Below are 20,298 nucleotides of genomic sequence, written 5' to 3' on the forward strand. Positions count from 1 at the left end.
GCGCTTGAGATGCCAGCTGCTGTGTTTATGTTGCATCACAGATGTAAAAGTGCCAACTGATTTTATACCAGATGAAGTCTAACTTGCTGCTATGCACTTTGTGTCAGTGTCATGAAGTGGTGTGAATGTCCTTACAATTTAAGTCTTTCAGAATAAAAGCTGCTATTAAAATTATGAATGTGGGACATGGTGAGAATAGAGGATAGTAACATATCGAGACTGTTATTGATTCAGCATTAGGTAAACAAAGTCTTGATTTATTGTAACCATTAATGATGTATATCCTCTTGTGTGGCTAGCACAAATTGGCTCCATGTTGAATTCAGCTTATAGAGACTGAATGTATAACTCAAATTTATAATAGCTCAAAGGCTTTTGACTTTGCTTTTTTTTTTTTTTTTAAAGTATATTGAATTTTAAAAATTGAACTGATGGTAAATTCTTGACAGTTTTGCCAAGTGTATTTGAATTAGTTAGGATAGAGGTTTTAGTCATTATAAATGCCAGGAATAAGTATTCTCTAAGTTTAGGAAAAATTTAAACTTGTATAAAATAAAAGTAAAACCAACTAATTAACCAAACCTTTGAAGAGGTATCAAGCAATCTGTTAATCCTCTCAAACCAAATGAAGAACCACAGATTTCTTAGAAAATCAATCTTCACATTAATATTTGTATCTATTATGTGACTGAGGATTAGATGTGGATTTGAAACTGTAAAGTTTATGCTAACTGCATTCATAGTTCCTAAAAACTATTATAGCTTTCCAGTTAAATATTTTTTGCACTTAGTTGTCTTCTAGTATTAGATATGTTTCTTCTAATATTAGATGTTTCAACTGAACCGTTAAGTACTAGCTTTTACTATACTTGAAATGTATACAAATTAAGAATTTTTAGACGTTTGCAAGTAGAAGTGAGGAATTTTAGAACTAACTCCAATAATATATGCTAAACTATAATTTTAAATCCTGTTTTGAATTTGAAACACTTGGATTCAACATATAGCTCTCTCTATAATTGATTCCTTTGAATTTTACTAATTTTCATTTTACTGAATTTATATTCTTGAACTTTTGAAACCATAATTATTTTTGTTTCAATAATGGTTTGTGTGTTTATAATTACTATTTTTATTGATGAAGTCAAGCTTGTAAATATTTTATGCAAGTATTTTTAGTTAGTCTGTCTTCATCATTAGGTATGGTACGTTTTCCTATATAGAAAGGCTATATATTTTATATAACTTCTAACATGATTTTATCTGAAATCTTACTTTCAGCAAATGTGCAAAAGAGCTTGAACTTTTAGAATTATATATAAACCTTAAAAAATTTGATTTTTCACTAAATCAGGTTTCACAGTTCATGCTCAGTTTGAAGGGAGATAAGCTTGTGTAATGAGATAGGAAGATGGAATAGAAAGTACAGCTATTACTGTCTGATCTGAACGATACAATGTTTCTGAAAAAGCCTGTAATTTATCATTTAACATAGTGTGGAATAGCTGTGTGAGCTTGACTAGGGTGCAGATGATAAGAGGATGCTGGTTCCTCAGCTTTAGTCTGCTTCAGCTTTTCCACCAGAGAAGTGGAGGAGGCATTCTAGCTAAATATTGTTGTGGATATTTAGATAATGAAAAAGAACTCTTCCACTGGCAGTGTGTGGAGCATGTAGGTTGTGGTCAGGGAACCAGAATAGCTCTTTCAAAGCAGCAGTGGTAACAGCTTGAAATAATTCTTTACATAGGAAGTAAGAGATGTGTGTCAGCTGTCATGAACATAGGAAAACAAATGCATAATTATTGTCATGCATTATTTCCTAAGGAATATTTTCAGGAAAGAACCAAACCCCATTTTTTTTTTTTTTTACAGTGAAAAGACATAAGCCTTTACTACTCTATTGAGAGATTATATTCCATATACTGTGGGCTTATTTAGTGTCAGGGCCGACTGCCTTTCCTAGGATATCACTTCAAACACTGTTGCCGCCCCTGCAGGTTGCAAGCACATGATTGAAGGCTTGTAGTTCTCAGCTCCTGCGCAGATGTCCTTCAATAGCTATAGCCAGTAATTTCTTCAAATTGCCCACTTTATCAGCAGCACATGTCATCAATCCTGAAGTGGTTGCTCAAGTCAAACTGCAGAGCCTTAGCTCACAGATGCAGCTGCAAACAGGTGAACAGGCAGAGTAATTGGTGTAGCTTGGTGGCTGTCAGACGAAAGACAGGCAATCTGCGTTTAAAACAGATCGCAGGCCCTGCCCGGGCCAGACAAAAAGGATTTCTCCAACTGCAAATAATTCCAAGGTTAACATATTTTCCTTTCTGCCATTAGGTGATTTGTTAAAATTTGAAACAATGAACATTATAAATCTATACAGAAATTGGAGACAAGATGAAAGAGAAAAATCAGATTACTAAATAGGTTTACATTTGTCTTTCCAGAAAAGTACAACTGGCATTCATAGATGCTATTTTCCCACAAATTAATTCCTAATGCATTTAAAAATTAGTGAGGGCTAGTTATATGTTTTAAAGTAGGTTTAAAACAAAAACTTGCATAGCAAAAAGACTTTTTGAATATATGTATCTAAAAACTTTTCTTTGATTTTGTTTTCTTGGACTTATTAGGATATAAGGTGGAAGGGTGCTTGCTTTTCTTTAAAATAGTCACGCTATAGAACATTATTCCATAATAGTATTAGTATTGAGCATATTTATCTTTTTGTCCATAAATCCTTTTTATTTTTTCAAAGCAGGTTTTTCCTGTGTAGACTCGCCTCTCCTGGAACTCACTCTGTAGACCAGGCTGGGCTTGAACTCAGAGATCTGCCTGCCTCTGCCTCCTGTGTGCTGGTATTAAAGGTGTGGCCACAATTTCCATATGTCCATAAATGTTAGTGCTGACAGAATATTTTATGTAAGCAATTTTATGTAAGCATCAGTATCACGCTGTATAAGTGCAGACTGCATCAAATAGGATGAAGACAGTTTACTTCATCTTCTTTGTATCTCATAATTGTAAATCACCAAACAATACATACATACTCTTAGTACACTTATATGTACATATGATTAGGAGTTTCAAATTGTATGCATTCATTCATGTCTGTGTGGCACATAGGATGTAAAACAGTTGCCTATGTTATCACCCAGAACTCATGTGGTCTACTGCATTGATTCACAACCCTAAGTGAATGTGTGTTGATTTATTCATTTTGCCTTTTATTTCAATAATTTTTATATTTTATTACATTTATATTTTATATAAATTTATTATATTTTAGTATAGATAATGAGTCTTTATGTGTAAATTTTCAAAGCACAGTTCTATGTATGAAATCTGATCCTGGTTTTGTTTATATTAGTGCTTTTGGAAGTTAATTGTCTCCTTAGTTTTTTAATGACCAATAGTATGATTTATCTAAGTCATTGTTTATGTTAGATTAAAAATTGTATTGAGAAGTTTGTCTGATGTTTGCATGCGTTTCTAATATATACTGATGGGCAAAATCTACACAGGGCCTCTTAGTTTGGAGTATCTGGGCCTACAGCTTTGATGCTGATCTCCCCCCCCTTACCCCCTTGTGTGAATAAATTTGATAGTGTACTATATATGCATGTGTGTGTGTGCTTGTGTGTGTGCGTGTGTGCGCGCGCATGTGTGTGTGTACTCATGCAGATGCTTGTTTGTTATACAAACAGGACCAGAATGAGGACATTGGGCATCTTCCTCCTTTGCTCTCTGCCCTTGTTGAGACAGGGTCTCTCACTAAACCTGGCATTTGCTGAATTTTTCTTTTTTGGACTGGCTGGCCAGAGAGTTCCTGAGATGGATCAGCCTGTGTCTGTCTCCAGTGCTGAGGTTACAGACATACATTGCAGTCCTTGCATGTTTTACTGGAGATTCTAACTTTGGCTTTCCTTCTTGAAATGCAAGTGTCATTGTTTGCAGATCCATCTCCTGAATCTTCTAGAAGCTGATCTCAAAAGCAACCAGTACCCCTACCTTTATACCAGTTGATCTCACATGGACTGAGAGTTGAGATCTCACATGGACTCAGGGCTGAGAATAACTAACTGCCTGAGGACAAAGTGTGTTCCGTAGGTCAAACCCAGCCTAGCCACTGTCTTTGACTGTAGCAAAAGCAATCATTATTATTTAGTTTTTGATTCAGTTGTGTTCTGTGATTCCTTTGTGTGACAATAGTGTAACTATTGAATAAATACAACAGCAACTCTGCATATTGCAAATACTAAAACATTTCTCTGTACCCCACCAGAAAAAGATGTTTGCTGGCCCCCTGTAGACTGCATTCTTTTAAACCAAGCTTTGCCTAATCCTGGATCTCATGTTTGCTGTTTTTGACGTGTTGTTTTATGTCTTTGATTCATGTTTATGAATATGTTGCATTCTCCCTGTGCTTTATTTCACATCTAATAAATAATAGCTATTTAAGGTGTGCATGATGTTTGTAGCTCTTGGAATTTTTCCGCACCTGTCACAGGTGTTTTGCTTTGTTGGCAAGTTTATCACTCGTTGTGTTGTACTGCTGTAGGTTACTTATGGGGGCACCAGTAGGGGGCAGTCTGGAGCCCTTGCCTGACTCACTTGTGCTAACTGTTGTTTCTAAGTTAATGTCTCTGTAAAATATTCAGGCAGGTGTTACAGTATTCCTAAGTTATCTTATTATAGCTATGAAACATCACTTATTTCTCCATTTCTGTAATTCCCTTCAGTCTTTATTAGTGTACCCAATTTTAGGTTTTTCTGAGCTCTGAAACAGCATATCACATTTTCTCCATTGTTAGACTTAAAATAGCCTTCATTACTTCACTTTAGATAGTTTTGGCAGTGACTGAGATGTTTCCGCTTGGAAATGTCTTGGGGCTCTGGTGGGTATGGGATTGCTGCAGTTTGATGATAGCTTCCGCTGTCCAGGCTCTTCACGGGTCAGCACCAGCTCTGTCTGGCTGCATCCCCACAGCAGTGCTTCTCAAGCTCTAGCTGGTTCCATAGATGGTCAGCCGCTCTCCCAGGCTTCGGCTATGTTCTGAGGAAATGCTGTTTATAGTGGCTGTTCAACTAGAGCCTCCCAAAGTCTGACTAAGCATTGTTCTATCTCAGCAATTATATTTCAAATATACTTATCACACATACCTGCATTATGTATTTATTAAGGATGCAAGATCACCATGATACATTTTTTTTTTATTTGATGTCCTCAATAAAATAAATTTGTAGGGCAGTAGAAAAAGTATGTAAGCAGGCTAGAGGACTAATCAGAGCCTTTTTATGCTCTGGTAGTGTGCTGTGCAGTATTCCACAAGGAGGAAAATGGATACACTGTTCCTGTCAGTGATGAAGGGACACTGGGTCCTGCATGTCAGACAGGTGCTTTCACAGGAGCCTGCTGATGAGGTGACTGCTTCCACAGACACCATTCAGCCTCAGTTGTGCAGGATTAAGAAGCTGAAAGTATTCTTGTAAACGTTTCGCTAATGTCTGGTAGGCAATAGTGAATGAGTGCTTACTTAGTGGAAACAATGCATGCTAGCATTGCGCAGGATGTGCAGCTCTTCTGTGACTTGTTTAGAAAACACTGTCAGGGATGCAGTAAAATTTCGTACTTTTGTTCTTATTGAGGAGGAAATGCCACTTCCAGAAACATCTTTTATAAACATATACATATTGTTTTGTTTTTTTGATAAATGATACATGTTTCACTGTATAGCCCTGGCTTTCCTGGTACTAGCTCTGTAGACCAGGCTAGTCTCAAACTCACAGAGATCCTCCTGCCTCTGCCTCCTGAGTGCTGGAACTAAAGGTGTGAGCCACCACTGCCTGGCTGGAAACATTTTTGAAAGACTTACTAAGTAGTGTTTCTTTGTAGTTTTAACCCCTTCTCCAGAAAGTGTATTTTATAATGTTACATTTGGACAAGTTTTAAGACACAGGATGACATTTTAGGATAAGCAGCAAAACTATGTTGCTCACAAAGATTTGCAGGCTATACCTGTATGTTTAACCTTCTTTATTCCTTTTTTGTCATACTTTGATTTACTTAGAATAGCGAATATGCATCTATTTAAACAATGACCATTCCTTCACAAAGAAATTTTCTTCCACTTGAACTAAACATTAAATCAAGAATATACTGATTTAGTATATTTTAGAATTGTCTTAATCTTTAAACCTTTGAATGAATGCTTTTTTATTTAATCTATCATTGATATAGTTTGGTCCCTCCCCTCGTCCTTTCCATCCCCCTTCCCTCCACACTTTCCTTCTCTCCCTCCCCCTTCTTGTTACTAGGACTAGTTGTTTCTGATTGTAGTCTGCTCCCTGTCTGTGGATTCCTTGTTGGAGACATCATATGAATGGAATCGAAAGTGTGAGTTTCTGGAGACTTGAAAACTTTTATTGCTCTATAATAAATAGTACCTGATAAAGTTAAAGCACAGCTTTGGGAAATTATAAATATATTTATGTTCAGAACACAATCTTCTGCTTCTCTTCAATTAATGTTCAAGGGCACTACTTACAAGTATCGTTGTAGCTGTATATTTAGTTTTTGAAGAAACTGTCAGTGCATTCAGTAATTTCTGTACATGCTTGTGTATTCTCCATCTGATTATATGACTACTATATGACTCCAGTGTCTGCACATGCTCACCAGCATATGATTCTGTTTTAGATGTTGGGGTAGTTGTCTTGTGATATTATGGTTGTGCTTGCTTTTTACCTGAATGCAGTACAATGCTGATACATGTCTTTGTATTGACACATATTTTACACATGTATACAACGCAATACGAATGTGCCAAGTTCCTATTATCTCCCCATCCACCCCCTCCCCCATCTCTGATTTACCCTCACCCTTCTATCTTCCCACCTTTATGTCTTTGTCTTCTATTTATAAATCTCCCTAGTGGAATGTCTATTAAGTTATTATTTTTGTGTTTTGAGGAATCTTTATACTTTTTAGATAATGTTCCTTTGCTGGATATGTGACTTTCGAATGTCATTTCTCGACATCCTACGTCCGTTTTCATTCTTGTATGGCAGGGTCCTTTATAAATTGGGTGGGTTTTTTTTTTGTTGTTGTTTGTTTTTTTAAATTTAGGTTAGGAAATCCCCCCTCCCCCAGACATGGTTTCTCTGTGGCTTTGGCACCTGCCCGGGAACTAGCTCTTGTAGACCAGGCTCATCTCTGACTCACAGAGATTCACCTGCCTCTGCCTCCTGAGTGCTGGAACTAAAGGCGTGCGCCACCACTGCCTGGCCTCCTGCTGTAATTTTTTAAGGAATTGTATGCATTGAGTTTTCTTCTACTCTAGTTTTTTTTTTTTTTTTTTTTTTTTTCTATTATTGAGTGTAGGATTCAGTAACCTTCACTAACTGAATTGCTCTTATACCTCTGCTAGAAGTCATCTAGGAAATTTAAGTGTGCCTATTAGGATTCTCTGTTTCATCCCCCCATTTAGGTGTTTGTCTTTCACACTGTTTGCATGGGCTGATTGTGTTTCTAATGCAGAGATCTAGTGCCTTTAACTTTCCTTTTCACACCACCCTGCCCTGTTCTGCCAATTTTTGGTAAATCCTATTTTCATCAGTAGTTTAAAAGAATGTCTTCAAGTCTTCCTCTTTGACGTGTGACAGCCCTAGGCATGTTAATTTCTCGGCATTGGAAGACTTCAGTTTGAAGCTGCTGTGGCCAGAAGACAAACCCATCGATGTAGTTCTAATTTTGATGAGATTCCTTTGTGGGTCAGGAGGGATGTGGTCTGTCCTGGTAACTCTTCAGGGAACTCTGCTTCTCTGTAATGTGGTTGGAAGCTGCTGGTGCTGAGATTCCTACCGTCCTTTTCTTTATTTCAGTCGAGGTAGTTGTCAGTCTCTGAGAAAGTTGAAGTTTGTAACTGCAGCATGGATTTCTCATTTCAGCCAAACCTGTTCCTGTATTTTAAGCTATGCTTCCTGATATATATATATTGCATAGCTATGTTCCTTGGCTTACACACACACACACACAAACACACACACACACACACTCACACACTATAGCTATACTCCTTGGTTTACACACATATTCCATAGCTATGCTCCTTGGTTTACACAAGTTTTAGGTTTCTATGTCTTGATTTTTGTAATGATTTGTTATTTCTTGAAATTTTATCTTAACATTAAAATACAGGTTGATAGAAAAGCTATATCTTTGTATTCTGTGGCACAATAGGGGAATAGGAATACAGCTAAAAAAGAACAAGTATTTCAAAGTTATGTAGAAGAGAGGTGTTTGTTTTGAGCTTTAGTTTCATTCTGTTACCTCAGTTGTCCTTGAATTCTAGATGCTCATTCTGGGCACAGCCTCACCAGAGCGTAGCCTTGCCAGGATCTTGCATCTTTCACCAGAAGGAAATGATCAATGATACCATGTCAGTTACCTGATGTAGTACATATCTTGAAATATCCCCTACATTTGTGTGGCAAATTATCCTAGAAATGGAAAGTGCTACATAGCTTAAATGGAGTAAGACTTAAATGCAAGAGCGAATCTGAAGATCCTGGAGAAAGCAGAAAGGGAAAGCCTCATGGTGTAAGCGTGGACGTGGTTGTTTTTAGGTACAAACCCCAAAGAATAGGCAATGAAAGGAAAGTAGGCAAATGGAATTTCTCCAAATAAAACCAAACAAATAAAAAACAAAACAAAAAAACATAGTCCAACTGAACTTATTCTGCCTTGTGTTAACTTGTCAAAGGCTCAACAAAATGTAAAATGACAACAGTATGGAGAGAGATGCAATATTGGTGAGCCTTACCCAGATCATGTTAAGTGAGAGAACTCAAGTAGACAGTAAGGTGGTGGTTACAAGGGGAGTGGGAAAAGTGGAGATGTATGAAAAGACCAAAATACCCACGTTACAGCTAGACAGACATTGGGATATTCTCTTTGGAGAAGTGTTTTCAAGTCCTTGCCCAGCCCCAATTTTCAAACAGGGTCTTGGTGTGTAGTGCTAGCTAGCCTGGAGCTTGTTATGTGTATGAGCTTGGCCTTGAATTTGAGACCGTGTTCCTGCCTCTGTCTCCTGAGTGCTGGGATTACAAGTGTGGGCCGCTGGGTGAGGCCCTTTGCCCATTTTGACGCTCTTGTTTGTCCTGAAGGAATTTTGTAGGCTTTGTCACCTGCTGACTCTTAGAATTTACTATTTTTTTTTAAAGTTCTGTTTACCTTACTTGTTCTCGCTTCTTCAGCCTCTTGCTACGTGCTTCTCCTCACTATCAGTCTTCATCTCATTTAAGTTTCTCCTGTAATTTTTCCCATGGAAGAATGTTCACTACTTAGTATAAAATTAACTATTTGAAAGCTTATTACTTTGTTATAATTGAGTGATGTTCTTAAATAATCCTAAGTTGATTATCTTTTCTATGCACATTTTAGAATAATTTCCTTATTTTCTTTTTTAGAAATCCTTATTATTGGTATTCTCTCCTATCATTTTCTATATTTTGTTTATGAAGCTTGAGCTCTGGCTTCTTGAGTATCCATATTATTTAGTTTTATAACATGATAATTTTGTCTTAATAGGAAAAGTATAGTTCTTGGGTTGCTTATGCCTTTTAGAGGCAATTGTTTTTAATATTTACTGGGAATTCTTAAGCAGTATGCTTTAATACAGTTTTTAAAATTATCTGTGTTTAGGTATTATATAAGTTTTTACAGCAAAGTCTTTTATTTATGTATGTATGTATTTATGTATGTTTTGCCTGCATGCATGTTGTGTACCATATGTGTCTGTCATTGGTGCCCTCAGAGGCCAGAGGGACCATCAGATATCCTAGAAGGGAAGTTACAGGTGCTTGTGAACTGCCATGTAGGGGCTGGAGATTGCACCAAAGTTCTCTACAAGAGCAGCCAGTTCTCTTAACTACTGGGCCATCTCTTCAGCCTCCTCATCTATATATTTTTAGGTATTGGGTTTAAGGATTTTAATTCTCTGTTGCTTCTCCAATAACTTTTATCAGAACAGCATTTTTTAAAAGTTAAAATTTGTTTTTTAAAATTATGCATTGGGATATATGAATACATGAGTGTAGGTGCTCAAGGAGACCAGAGGTACTGGATTCCTTAGATCTACAGCTAGAGGTGATTGTGAGCTGCCTGGTTGGGGTACTCGATTCCTTTGCAAGAAACAGCACATGTAATGATTGCTTTGCCATCTCTACAGCCTTACAGCACATTTTTGTTCTTACAGTTCTCTAGTATGTAAATAAGACTGAAATAAATTTCAGATAAAATCAGGTGTCAATAGGTCTGCTATCTATAGTCTCTAGGGACAGGCCTCCTTTGCCTCTTCTAGCTTTTGAGGTATCAGCTCTTCTTGGCTCATAGTCCCCTTCCTTCCCCATCTCCAGAGGCATCAGTATCATGTTTCTCTGACAGTGGCTTTGACTTTTTCTCTTTCTTCCTTTCTGTCTCTAAAGATTTTTTTCCAAGTCACATGTCCTGTCAGGTTATCTGAGTTATCTTCCCACTGCAAATCAACTCAATTACCATCTTTAATATTCCCTTTGACCCTCTCTCCCTCGCTCCCTCCCTTCCTCTCTTCGTCAATATTAGTCAATATTATTTGTCCTTGCTAGCAAGGGTCTAGTTTTTAGGATCAGTACTATATGTTCCTCCTAAATATTTGGACATTTTATATCACAGTATCTGTATCTAATATAAGCATTTTAAGACTATGGATAGTGCTACATGTGATAATTGAAATTTTCTCTTTTAAAATTTTGTTAGAATTTATGTGGCTAGTTTTGTTCTTGCTTAATTAGTGTTTTCTGTACATATTTTCTATTAATTTTAAAAAAGCTGATAGAAATTCCAAGTGTGTGCCTTAATTTTGGAATGACTTTTAGTGCACTTTCCTCTTATCAATATCTGTTTGCTTCTCATTCCAAATCTAAGTTGTCTTCAAATTTCTCTTTCATTTTTTCTGTTTTCTTTTTTTGTTGCATTCTGTTTCTTTGATAGGTCTTTTCTTTCTGGATGAACACTCTTCTCTTGGGGTTTGGGGTGCAATATTCTACAGTTACTATGTTCTACTGCAGGAAGGTATCTGGCCCGTCTGAAGAAATGCTTGTTTTTTTATATTTACTTTTATCTTAATTTCATTTCTGCTGTTCTGGTAAAACACCCTGATAGCTCCCCCTCCTCCCCCACAACAAAGCAGCTTTAGAGAAGAAGGGTTCGTATCTGCCTTTCAACTCCAGGTTATACTTTATTAATGGAAATTCAAGGCAACGACTCTTACAGCATCAGGTCTGCAGCCTGTTTCACTGTTGCTCCTGTTCAGCTAACTTTCTCTGCACTTACATGGTTCAGGCCCTCACAGTGAAAATGGAGCCATCCATAGTCAAGGCAACTGCCCTGTGCGGAGAAATGGCCACAAGCCAACCTGATCGGGATAATTACTCAGTATGGCTCTTTTTGGGGTGGTTCTGGGTCATGCTAAGTTGATAATTAGCCAGCACATCTTTACTTGAGATTGATAATTTGGCTGGGTATAGTGTTTTAGACCAATATTTATTTTTCTATAGTGTTTCAGAGCATGGCTTAATTTCCTCCTGGCTCTCAGCAAGCTGTTGAGATGTTTGATGTTCTTTTTTTGTTGTTTAGTCTTGTGTATGTTGCCTATCTTTGCTCTTATGTGTTTAGGCTTGTCTTTTTTGGTGTTATCTCAGAAGGTCTGCAGAGCTGCTACTCTAGCACTGGGCACTAGCTAGCAGAAATGCATATATACATTTTTTATGGCAAATGCTATTGTATTGAATTATTTCTTAGATGACTTCCCCCCCCCCCAGACACACACTTCTCTTTCCAATATTGAGGCCTGAACCTAGGACGCTATATCTATCAGTCGGGGTTCTCTAGAGTCACAAAACTTACAGAATGAATCAATCAATCTGTCTTTCGTCTGTCTGTCTGTCTGTCTATATCTATCTATCTATCTATCTAATCTCTCAAATATATATATATATATTTTATTAGAATAGATTACAGGCTGTAGTTCAGCAAATTGAAAAATGACTAGCTGTGAATGGAAAGTCCAAGAATCTAGTAGTTGCTCAGTCCCACATGACTGTGTGTCTCAGCTGGTCTTGTGTATGTGCTGGAACCCCAAAGAAGTAGGTTCCAATGCCAGTGAAGGGATGAGTGTTCTGGCAAGGCAAGGGTGAGCAGGCAAAAAGAAGGGACCTGTCTTAGGGTTTCTATTGTTGTGAAAAGACACAAGACCCTTACAACTCTTGTAAAATAAAGTAATGAATTGGGCTGGCTTACAGTTTCGAGGGTTTAGTCTGTTCTCATCACGGTGGGACATGGTAGTATGCAGGCAGACATGATGCTGGAGAAAGAGCTGGGAGTATTTTATGATCCACAGGCAACAGGAAGTGAACTGTGTCTGTCCCACACTGGGCATAGCTTGAGCATATGAGACCTCAAAACTGGTCCTCACGGTGACACACTTCCTCCAACAAAAACCACATGTACTCCAACAAAGTCACATGTCCTAATAGTGCCACTGCCTGTAGGCCAAGCTGTAACAAGTAAGGTTTTTCCTCTTGCTGCTGGTCTTGTCCCACCGCAGCGCCACGTTGGGCGCCATATTGTTGCAAGTATGTTTTTCATGCCGGCCTGGACCCACTGCAGCGCCAGCCCCAAATAATACACATAGAGACCCTGTATTAGATATAATTCGGTTGGCGAGGTACTAGTTTCTTATCGGCTAGCCCTGTCTTAATTATTAACCCATTTCTATTAATCTAAGTATTTCCATGTGGTCTCATCTTACCGGAGAGTCTGCTCTCCCCCATCTCTCCATGTTGACTCCTCCTTACCACTTCCTTGAATCCCCCTTGTCCCCTAGTCCCGCCTATCTTGCTTTCCTATTGGTCAACAATGCTTTATTCATTAACCAGTATGAGAAACATATTTACAGAATGGCATCTCTCATCACCAAGCATTCAAAACCACAGCTGTGGAAGCCATATCTATTCGAACCACCACAGACCCCATATGTATGCCTGCAGGCACTCTACCAATGAGCCATCACTGTAGAACCTTATATTTTGCATGTAACAGGTACCATCTTTATTAGAACAGCTGTGACCACTTGCAAGACACACCTCTGTAGGATTCTTACACAAATAAGAACATTTGAGAGACAGTGAACAGTGACAGTGTTTGAATCAAGGTAAATTATATTCTGATTATAACATCTTGCAAGCACAGTAGTGTAAAATCAGAATATCAATAGCTTTCTTATTTTTTTTTGTGTGTGTGATGGATAAATAAATTAGGCACAATTAAGTGTTCAGACAAAGTCTGATGTTATGATAACTATATTGCTAGCAATATGATTATATACATTTTTTTGTCCTTTAGTTTTCTTGGATATTAAGTGTTTCCTGTCATGGAATTTGAAAACCTGAGAAATACACATTTGGATACCACTTTGTTGACTTCATACGTCCTTTAAATCTGTTACAGAGCTCAGGTCAACTTCTGTTCTGAGGATAAGTAGTATAAATAAAACACATTCTAAATATGGGACATTAGCAATTAATTGATACACAGTATATAATGACTGTCTTAGAGTTTCTACTGCTGATGTAAACATCATGACTAAAAGCAACTTGGGGCAAAAAGGGTTTATTTTCCTTATACTTCCTTGTAACAGTCCATCATTGAGGGATGTCAGGGCAGGAATTCCAGGAGAGCAGGAGCGTGGAGGCAGGAGCAGTAGCAGAGGTTGTGGCTCACTGACTTGCTCCTCAGGGCTTGCCCGTCCTGCCTTCTTGCTGCATTCAGGGTCACCAGCCCAGGGATGATCGCACCTATGACAGTAAGACGGCACCTCACCAGCTTGCCTATAGGTCAGTCTTAATTGAGGCATATTCTCAATTAAGATTCTTTCTTCTTAGATGACTCTAGCTTGTGTTAGGTTGACAAATATCAATCAACCAAGACAGTGGGCAAGGTGTAGATTAGAACAGTAAGACTTCTTTCAGAAATGAGTGTTAGTATGCGGGAAGTTTTTCCAATATGCTCTTCTCTCTATCATTTGGGAATCATCTAGCATAGTAATTCCTGACCATTGCTTAGGAAGACTTTCATATAGTTCTGGAGAGATAGTAGGTATTCAATAATACACTACAGTTAAACATGAGAATTTAGAAGAAATTTTAATATGACCCAGAAACTTTATTTTTAAAATCATATAGAATTAAGGAATCTTCAAACTTGAAAGATAATACTTTGTGTTTCACTAAAATTTAAGGTGAAAGAAAGGAAATAGTGTTCCCGGATGTTAGTGAGTATACTCAAAATGAGTGAGAGTAAGATGGAATTATTCTGTAACATATGTGGCCTGTGGGAATTTTTTCAGCCAATAGTCTTTGAGGTACTGTCCCCTTCTGGGCGGGGTCCTAGTATATGACCTTGTTTGTTTAACACCTTGTTTAGTTTATTACCTTTCAGGAACGGTGCAAAATTCAGATAGCACCTCTAATTCATGATGTTCCTATCCATACAGTGAGGATAGTAACACTTATATAGTCTTCTGTGAAAATGAATTTCTTTGTCTGCATAACACAAGTCCTCAGTAAATGTGAACTGATTATTTTTACTTCCAATCTATGCAGTGAAAATGAGGATAGCAATATCTGTATTATGGTCTTGTGTGGAGACTGACTCCATCTCCATTTTAGTAAATAACACATAGTAAGTCTTGAGTAGATGTTAATTCACCTCACCTTTTCCTCATCAGTATTATATTCTGTAGGTTTCTATGCTTCTCTGATCTCCCCTCTGCTTCATGACCAAAATCAGGCTTGGCAACTAAAATTAAAGTTTCTCAATTATTATATATTAATAAATAGCATCCAGTAGCCATTGTAATACCTTTTTTTTTTTTTTTTTGTTACTTTAAAACCTCTTTGCTTATAAGACATTGTATTTAGCTATATACTATCTTGGCCTTTTTTTTTTTTCCTACTCTCTCCTTACTCAGGTAGTTTTCTTTGTAAATATCTGTGCCCAAATAAGTTAAACGTCTTTGAAATGTAAAATTTATTGTGATTTATGAAATTAAGTATGATTTTTAATTTTGCTCGAGTTGTGTGTAATGATTTATCCATTTATTTTCATGTCTTGAGTTATACTAATCAAGATTGGTTGTAATAAGTGCAGTTATCAGAGTTCAACCCACTTATTTTAAAATTGTGTTCTTTTACCTTTTAAATATTGAATTCTGAAACCTAACACAAATACTGAAGGACATCTGAGGTAGATAATTAAAGTATAATTAACTTTAAATACCTTGGTGAAGGAATATAAAAATTATTTAAATTCAATCAGCTAGTACATTTGCAGTTTTCTTTTATTAGGTGTGAAATCTAAGAATCCCCTGCCAACTCTTGAGGGCTCCATCCAGAATGTTGAGCTGAAGTACTGCAGTACAACATTGGTCAGATGTGCCTCTGGGACTGTGGGATCAATAAAAATCTGTGCCAAAGCCCCAGGTATGTGCAGCTGGACCGTGTAAAACTTTATTGCCTGTGTAGGAGAATCGGCCTTGCCTTTTACAAGGGGCATTTCATGAAACAAGAATTTACTCATTGTTCCTATGAATCAGGGCTTTTCATTGTTTTACTTATGCTTAGTATTTTTAACAGTACAGGGATGATACTTACCAGTTAATTTTAATTTATGCTGAAGAACTTCACATGGTTTTGACAGTAGTCATGAGGAAATTTAAAAGAATATTGTTGCAGTTTTGACACAGATGTGATATGATAATGTATGACTATTAAATATTGAATTAAGATGTTAGTATAGTAGGTGTAAATACCACATTTGGGTATTAAAAAAGTTTGTATTTGCGATCCTCTGTCTTCAGCATTTTGTTTTGTAATGTTCTCCTTAAGCTATTAGTAGCTCTTTCAGCAAACTTAAATTCCCTCATATTTTGCTGAAGTATATCTCTGTCATTTCATTTTATGAACTGTTCTGAACATGTTCTATGTTCATTGGCAAAATGTCAAAACTTTAACAGCTAAATAGCTTTAGTGACTCTTTAGATGAATGGGATAGACAGTTAAAAGTGGCAACTCTTACTTAATCATTACTTCAGTGGTATAGTTTAAGAACAAGCATTGTGAAACTACTGTATTTTACATAAATATAAAATTTAAAATTTGCTTTATTTTTTTTCAACCAATATTTCTATTCAGGTGACAGTGGGAAAGAAAAATTGATCCCTTTGCTTCAGGGTCCTTCTGACACTAGAGACCTCCATAGCACCAAGTGGCTTAATGAAAGCAGAAAGCCCGAATCACTCTTAGCTCCCGATTTGGTAGCCTTTACCGTCCAGGTTCCCCAGTCCATGGACGACTGCCGTCACCCTGGTACGTGCAGCCCTCTCGGCTCCCTTCTTTTGTGTTTTCGCTGTTAGAAATGCCTGTAAGTACAGGCTTTTAAGTCAGTTTCTGTTTGCTGGGGTATACTCTGTAGTATGCTTTTCAAAAGTTTTGTTTATTTCATATCAGTATTGATAAATGAAGTGTTTATAAATCATGATTTTATGAGAGATTCAAACTCCATGTGTAACATGTAACCACAGAATTGTGTGTGTGTGTGTGTGTGTGTGTGTGTGTGTTAGATTACAGCCTTTTCTGTGATATAGAGTTTCTAATGTTGCAGCACTTTGGCTGTGACCCACAGTTTAACATACTAAAACCACACATTTGGCCGACTTTTAGCTTTTTAAAAAGTAAAAGAAGTTGATAGTGAAATTCAAAAAATCAAAAAAAATCCAAAGAACTCACAAGTTGTGATTTCATCTCTTAATTTGTGCTTTTGTTGTTTGGTACCACCATCTATTCCGATTCTCCTCTGTTATGTCGAGAGGCAGTATCAGAAGGATGAGTGGGGACCAAGGAAGAAAGCTGAGAAACGGAGGCCAGTGTTAGCCATGCACACAGTGCTGTTCTTGGTAAACCCAGGGTGGTCAGTGAGGCTGGAAGTGAGAGTCCCTTATGACGTCAGTGAGCTTGTATAGGACAGAAAAGCTCTGTTGACATTATTCGATAAATATTAATGACAAGCACATGCTAATACTTTCAATACCAAAATTTGAAAAGATTTATAATTTTCCAGACAGTAGGTGTGTATAGGTACTAGGGAAGCAAGTGGCTACAGATTCAGGACTGTTGTAGACATGTAAAATTAAATTTTGTTACAGTCTGCGTACAGGTGCGTCATTAGTCTCTGTAGAAACTGGAAATGAGTTGCTTGGAAGGCTAGTTTAAAATGCTGTGCCATGATGCCGGCAAAGAGTGTCCTCTCCAGAAAGAAGGGATTGCTTATAAAACCATGTGCTGCCAGCACATCAGCAGAGTCCCAGACCCATGAGACAGAAGAGCAATGAGGATCCCACACAGCTACAGCAGTTCAAATTTCCCCAAAGGTTACTGAAACATACTTGAGAAAGAATGGTGGCCCCTTAAAAAATGCTGCTGTTGAAAACTGAATCTGCACACAACAGAAAACCAAAGGTAGATGTCTGTTCCTCACCCTATCTTAATTCAGCTCCAAATGCATGAGAGGTGGAAGGACTGAACTTCCTATCGATTCCTTAGGACTCCAGGAATAACAGGAACAGTTGAGCAATTGAGAAATATGGTCACATGAAGTTGGTCAGCTTCTGCACAGCAAAAACAACAACAACAACAACAACAAAACCAAACAAACAAAACAGGACTAGGCTAGGACCTGCTCCATGGGACTCAGAGCAGCCCAGGAATAACAGAACAAGTGATCAGTATGATTACAGGCATTAACAACGTTGCTGTACAGCAGAGGAACAGTCAGTGGTGTGAAGACACCACTGCAGAATCAGAAACCCTTCCCTAGTGTTGACAGGGAGTGTAGGAGCGTTAACATGTGAAATATCTAAACATGAAAACACAATGTCAGAGATGCACATAATCCAGTTAGTAAGAGGGCAAGCAAATGGGACAGATACTTATTAAATGATAAAGTACATAGGCCAATAAATATGTGAAAATATGTTCAGGAGATTTAGCCATCATGAAAATCTGAATCTAAACTACACTGGAATTGTGTCTTATCCCTGTCAGAGTTACATTTTTCTTTAACAATATAGACTCTAATACAAATGCTGTATGCATATGATGCTGAGGAAATAATGACAAAGATAGTTGTACGTGTCCTTTCAGAATTTTTGTGAGTCACAAGACATGAACAAATGTTCACATGGGTGTGGGGAAAGGAATGGTAATGCAGTGTTGCTGAGAATGTAGATTGGTTTACTCACTGTGAGAGTCCGTTCAGAGATTTCCTGCTGACAGTTAAAAATGGAACCGTCTTATGGTTCAGCTATACCATTTCTAGGTATGTACCTTAAAGAGTCATTCTTGGGTTACTACAGAGATACCGTTGTGCTCCTGTTTATTTTCACAGTTTTAATGAAGTCAAGTTATGGCATCAGCACCTATTGCATACATGCTCATCTGTAGATGAATGGAGAAAGAAATGGTACACATGCTTACATGGACCCACGTGCATACACATGCACGCACGCACGCCCATCATACGCACACATGCTCACACGCGCACACCTGCACACACACATGTACACGTACATGGGATTGCAATAAGATGAAGCACTTTGACCGTTAATACGTTCTAATAAAATAGAGCACTGTGCTTCTTTAGGAATTATGTTCTTTACAGAGCAAGGCCATTCATCATAGTAGTCTGCTATGCCCAGACTGATACAAGTGTGAGATGGTATCTATGGATAAAATAGTTTTCCTAGTATCTTTAGCCAGAGAGTGTCTTTGTGAATCAAATGGCCTCTTAACTGTCCTGCTCCTATAGCAAAAAGATGTCTGTTGCCAGAACATTAATGAGCGGAAGTGACTGTATTCCAACACAACTTTATTTACTAAACTGGAAAGTGGCTGGTTTGGCCTTTGGATTTCTCTACCCCTGTACAGAGAGGTCCGTCACCCTTGTGATTCACTAAAGCACCTTTGTTAACATCTGTTTAATCATGCTTTAAAAATATATATTATAATAAGTGCCCTTGCACAGCTATCCATGCTGTATCATTTACTTTTGAGTTAGTATTCAAATTTTTGTTTTGCCACATACAGAATTAGAATAATTTAACAAACCAAGCATATTTAAATAATAATGCAGTCTTTTCCTAGCAATATTAGCATTATGCCTTATAATTAAAGACCATTTTTAGCGTTACAAAATTTATTTGCCTCTCACAAAGTCTTAAAACAGTCTAAAAACAAGTTGGTATGAAAAAAAATTTTCTGTGACACTTGGGGCACATTCAGGTTACATTTTATAATTTCTCATGCTGTTAAGGAAATTCGCACAATCATGACTAGATTTATGTTTGGTGGTATTTTTATGGATTTGTGTGTAAAATGTTAATCACGTCCCAAATAACTTGACAGATTTTGATGATCCCTCATGGAAGGCGTCACCCTTCCTGGGAAGTGGATGGAGGATGGGATGGGGGGGCAGTGGGGGACATGGGAGGATGGGAGGGAGAGGGAACTTGGATTGATGTGTAAAAGAAGAAAAAACATTAAATAATACAAATGTTAATCCTGTATTTATTTGATTTTTAAAGAAATACTCTTTTAGGCTTATTTTACTCCTTAAAGGTAGTGTATTTTTGTTTCTTTATTCAGGGCATTTTAAAACACATAATTTCTACTCACCTTGGAAATACAAACCACGTTCATGACTTAGGATATAGTAGGGAACTCATAAATATTTTTATGGAGCCAGTTTCAATGTGAGTTTGACTAGTCTTTTGAACAAGAACTTGGATTTGAATTGAATGTGTGCATCTGTGCTTGGGTGTCACTGGCGTTATAGCCAAATCCTAAGTCAAGCTGTTTGAGTGGAAGGGAAACAGTTTATAAACAGCCTTTCCAGACTGAAGCATCAGCTGCTTACTGCTGGGCCCCGTCTTAGACCTGTGCAGGTCCTGTGCCTGCTGCCTCAGTCTCTGAGTTTGTAGGTGTGTTAGTCCCATTGTTAAGGCCTTTTTTCCCTTTGGTGTCTTTCATCCCCTCCGGTTGTTAGAACTTTCTGCCTCCCTGAACCTGCAGGGATGGATTTGATGGAGAGCTCCCATAAGAACTCAGTGCTCCAAGGGCACTTATTGTGCTCATTGTCCAGTTGTG

At 37.6% G+C, this 20,298-nt stretch overlaps 1 protein-coding gene across 1 annotated transcript in view; it reads left to right on the forward strand.

Moving 5' to 3' along the window:
* The window catches only part of Vps13b (vacuolar protein sorting 13 homolog B), a 408,041-nt gene that overhangs the window by 76,712 nt on the left and 311,031 nt on the right, over positions 1–20,298 (forward strand). Inside the window, exons 18-19 of the mRNA XM_051202586.1 lie at positions 15,445–15,579; positions 16,291–16,464. Coding sequence (XP_051058543.1) covers positions 15,445–15,579; positions 16,291–16,464 — 309 coding nt within the window. The remainder of the gene's footprint in view (positions 1–15,444; positions 15,580–16,290; positions 16,465–20,298) is intronic.

Source organism: Phodopus roborovskii, unplaced genomic scaffold (genome assembly GCF_943737965.1).
Source record: "Phodopus roborovskii unplaced genomic scaffold, PHOROB, whole genome shotgun sequence".
Lineage (NCBI taxonomy): Eukaryota > Metazoa > Chordata > Mammalia > Rodentia > Cricetidae > Phodopus > Phodopus roborovskii.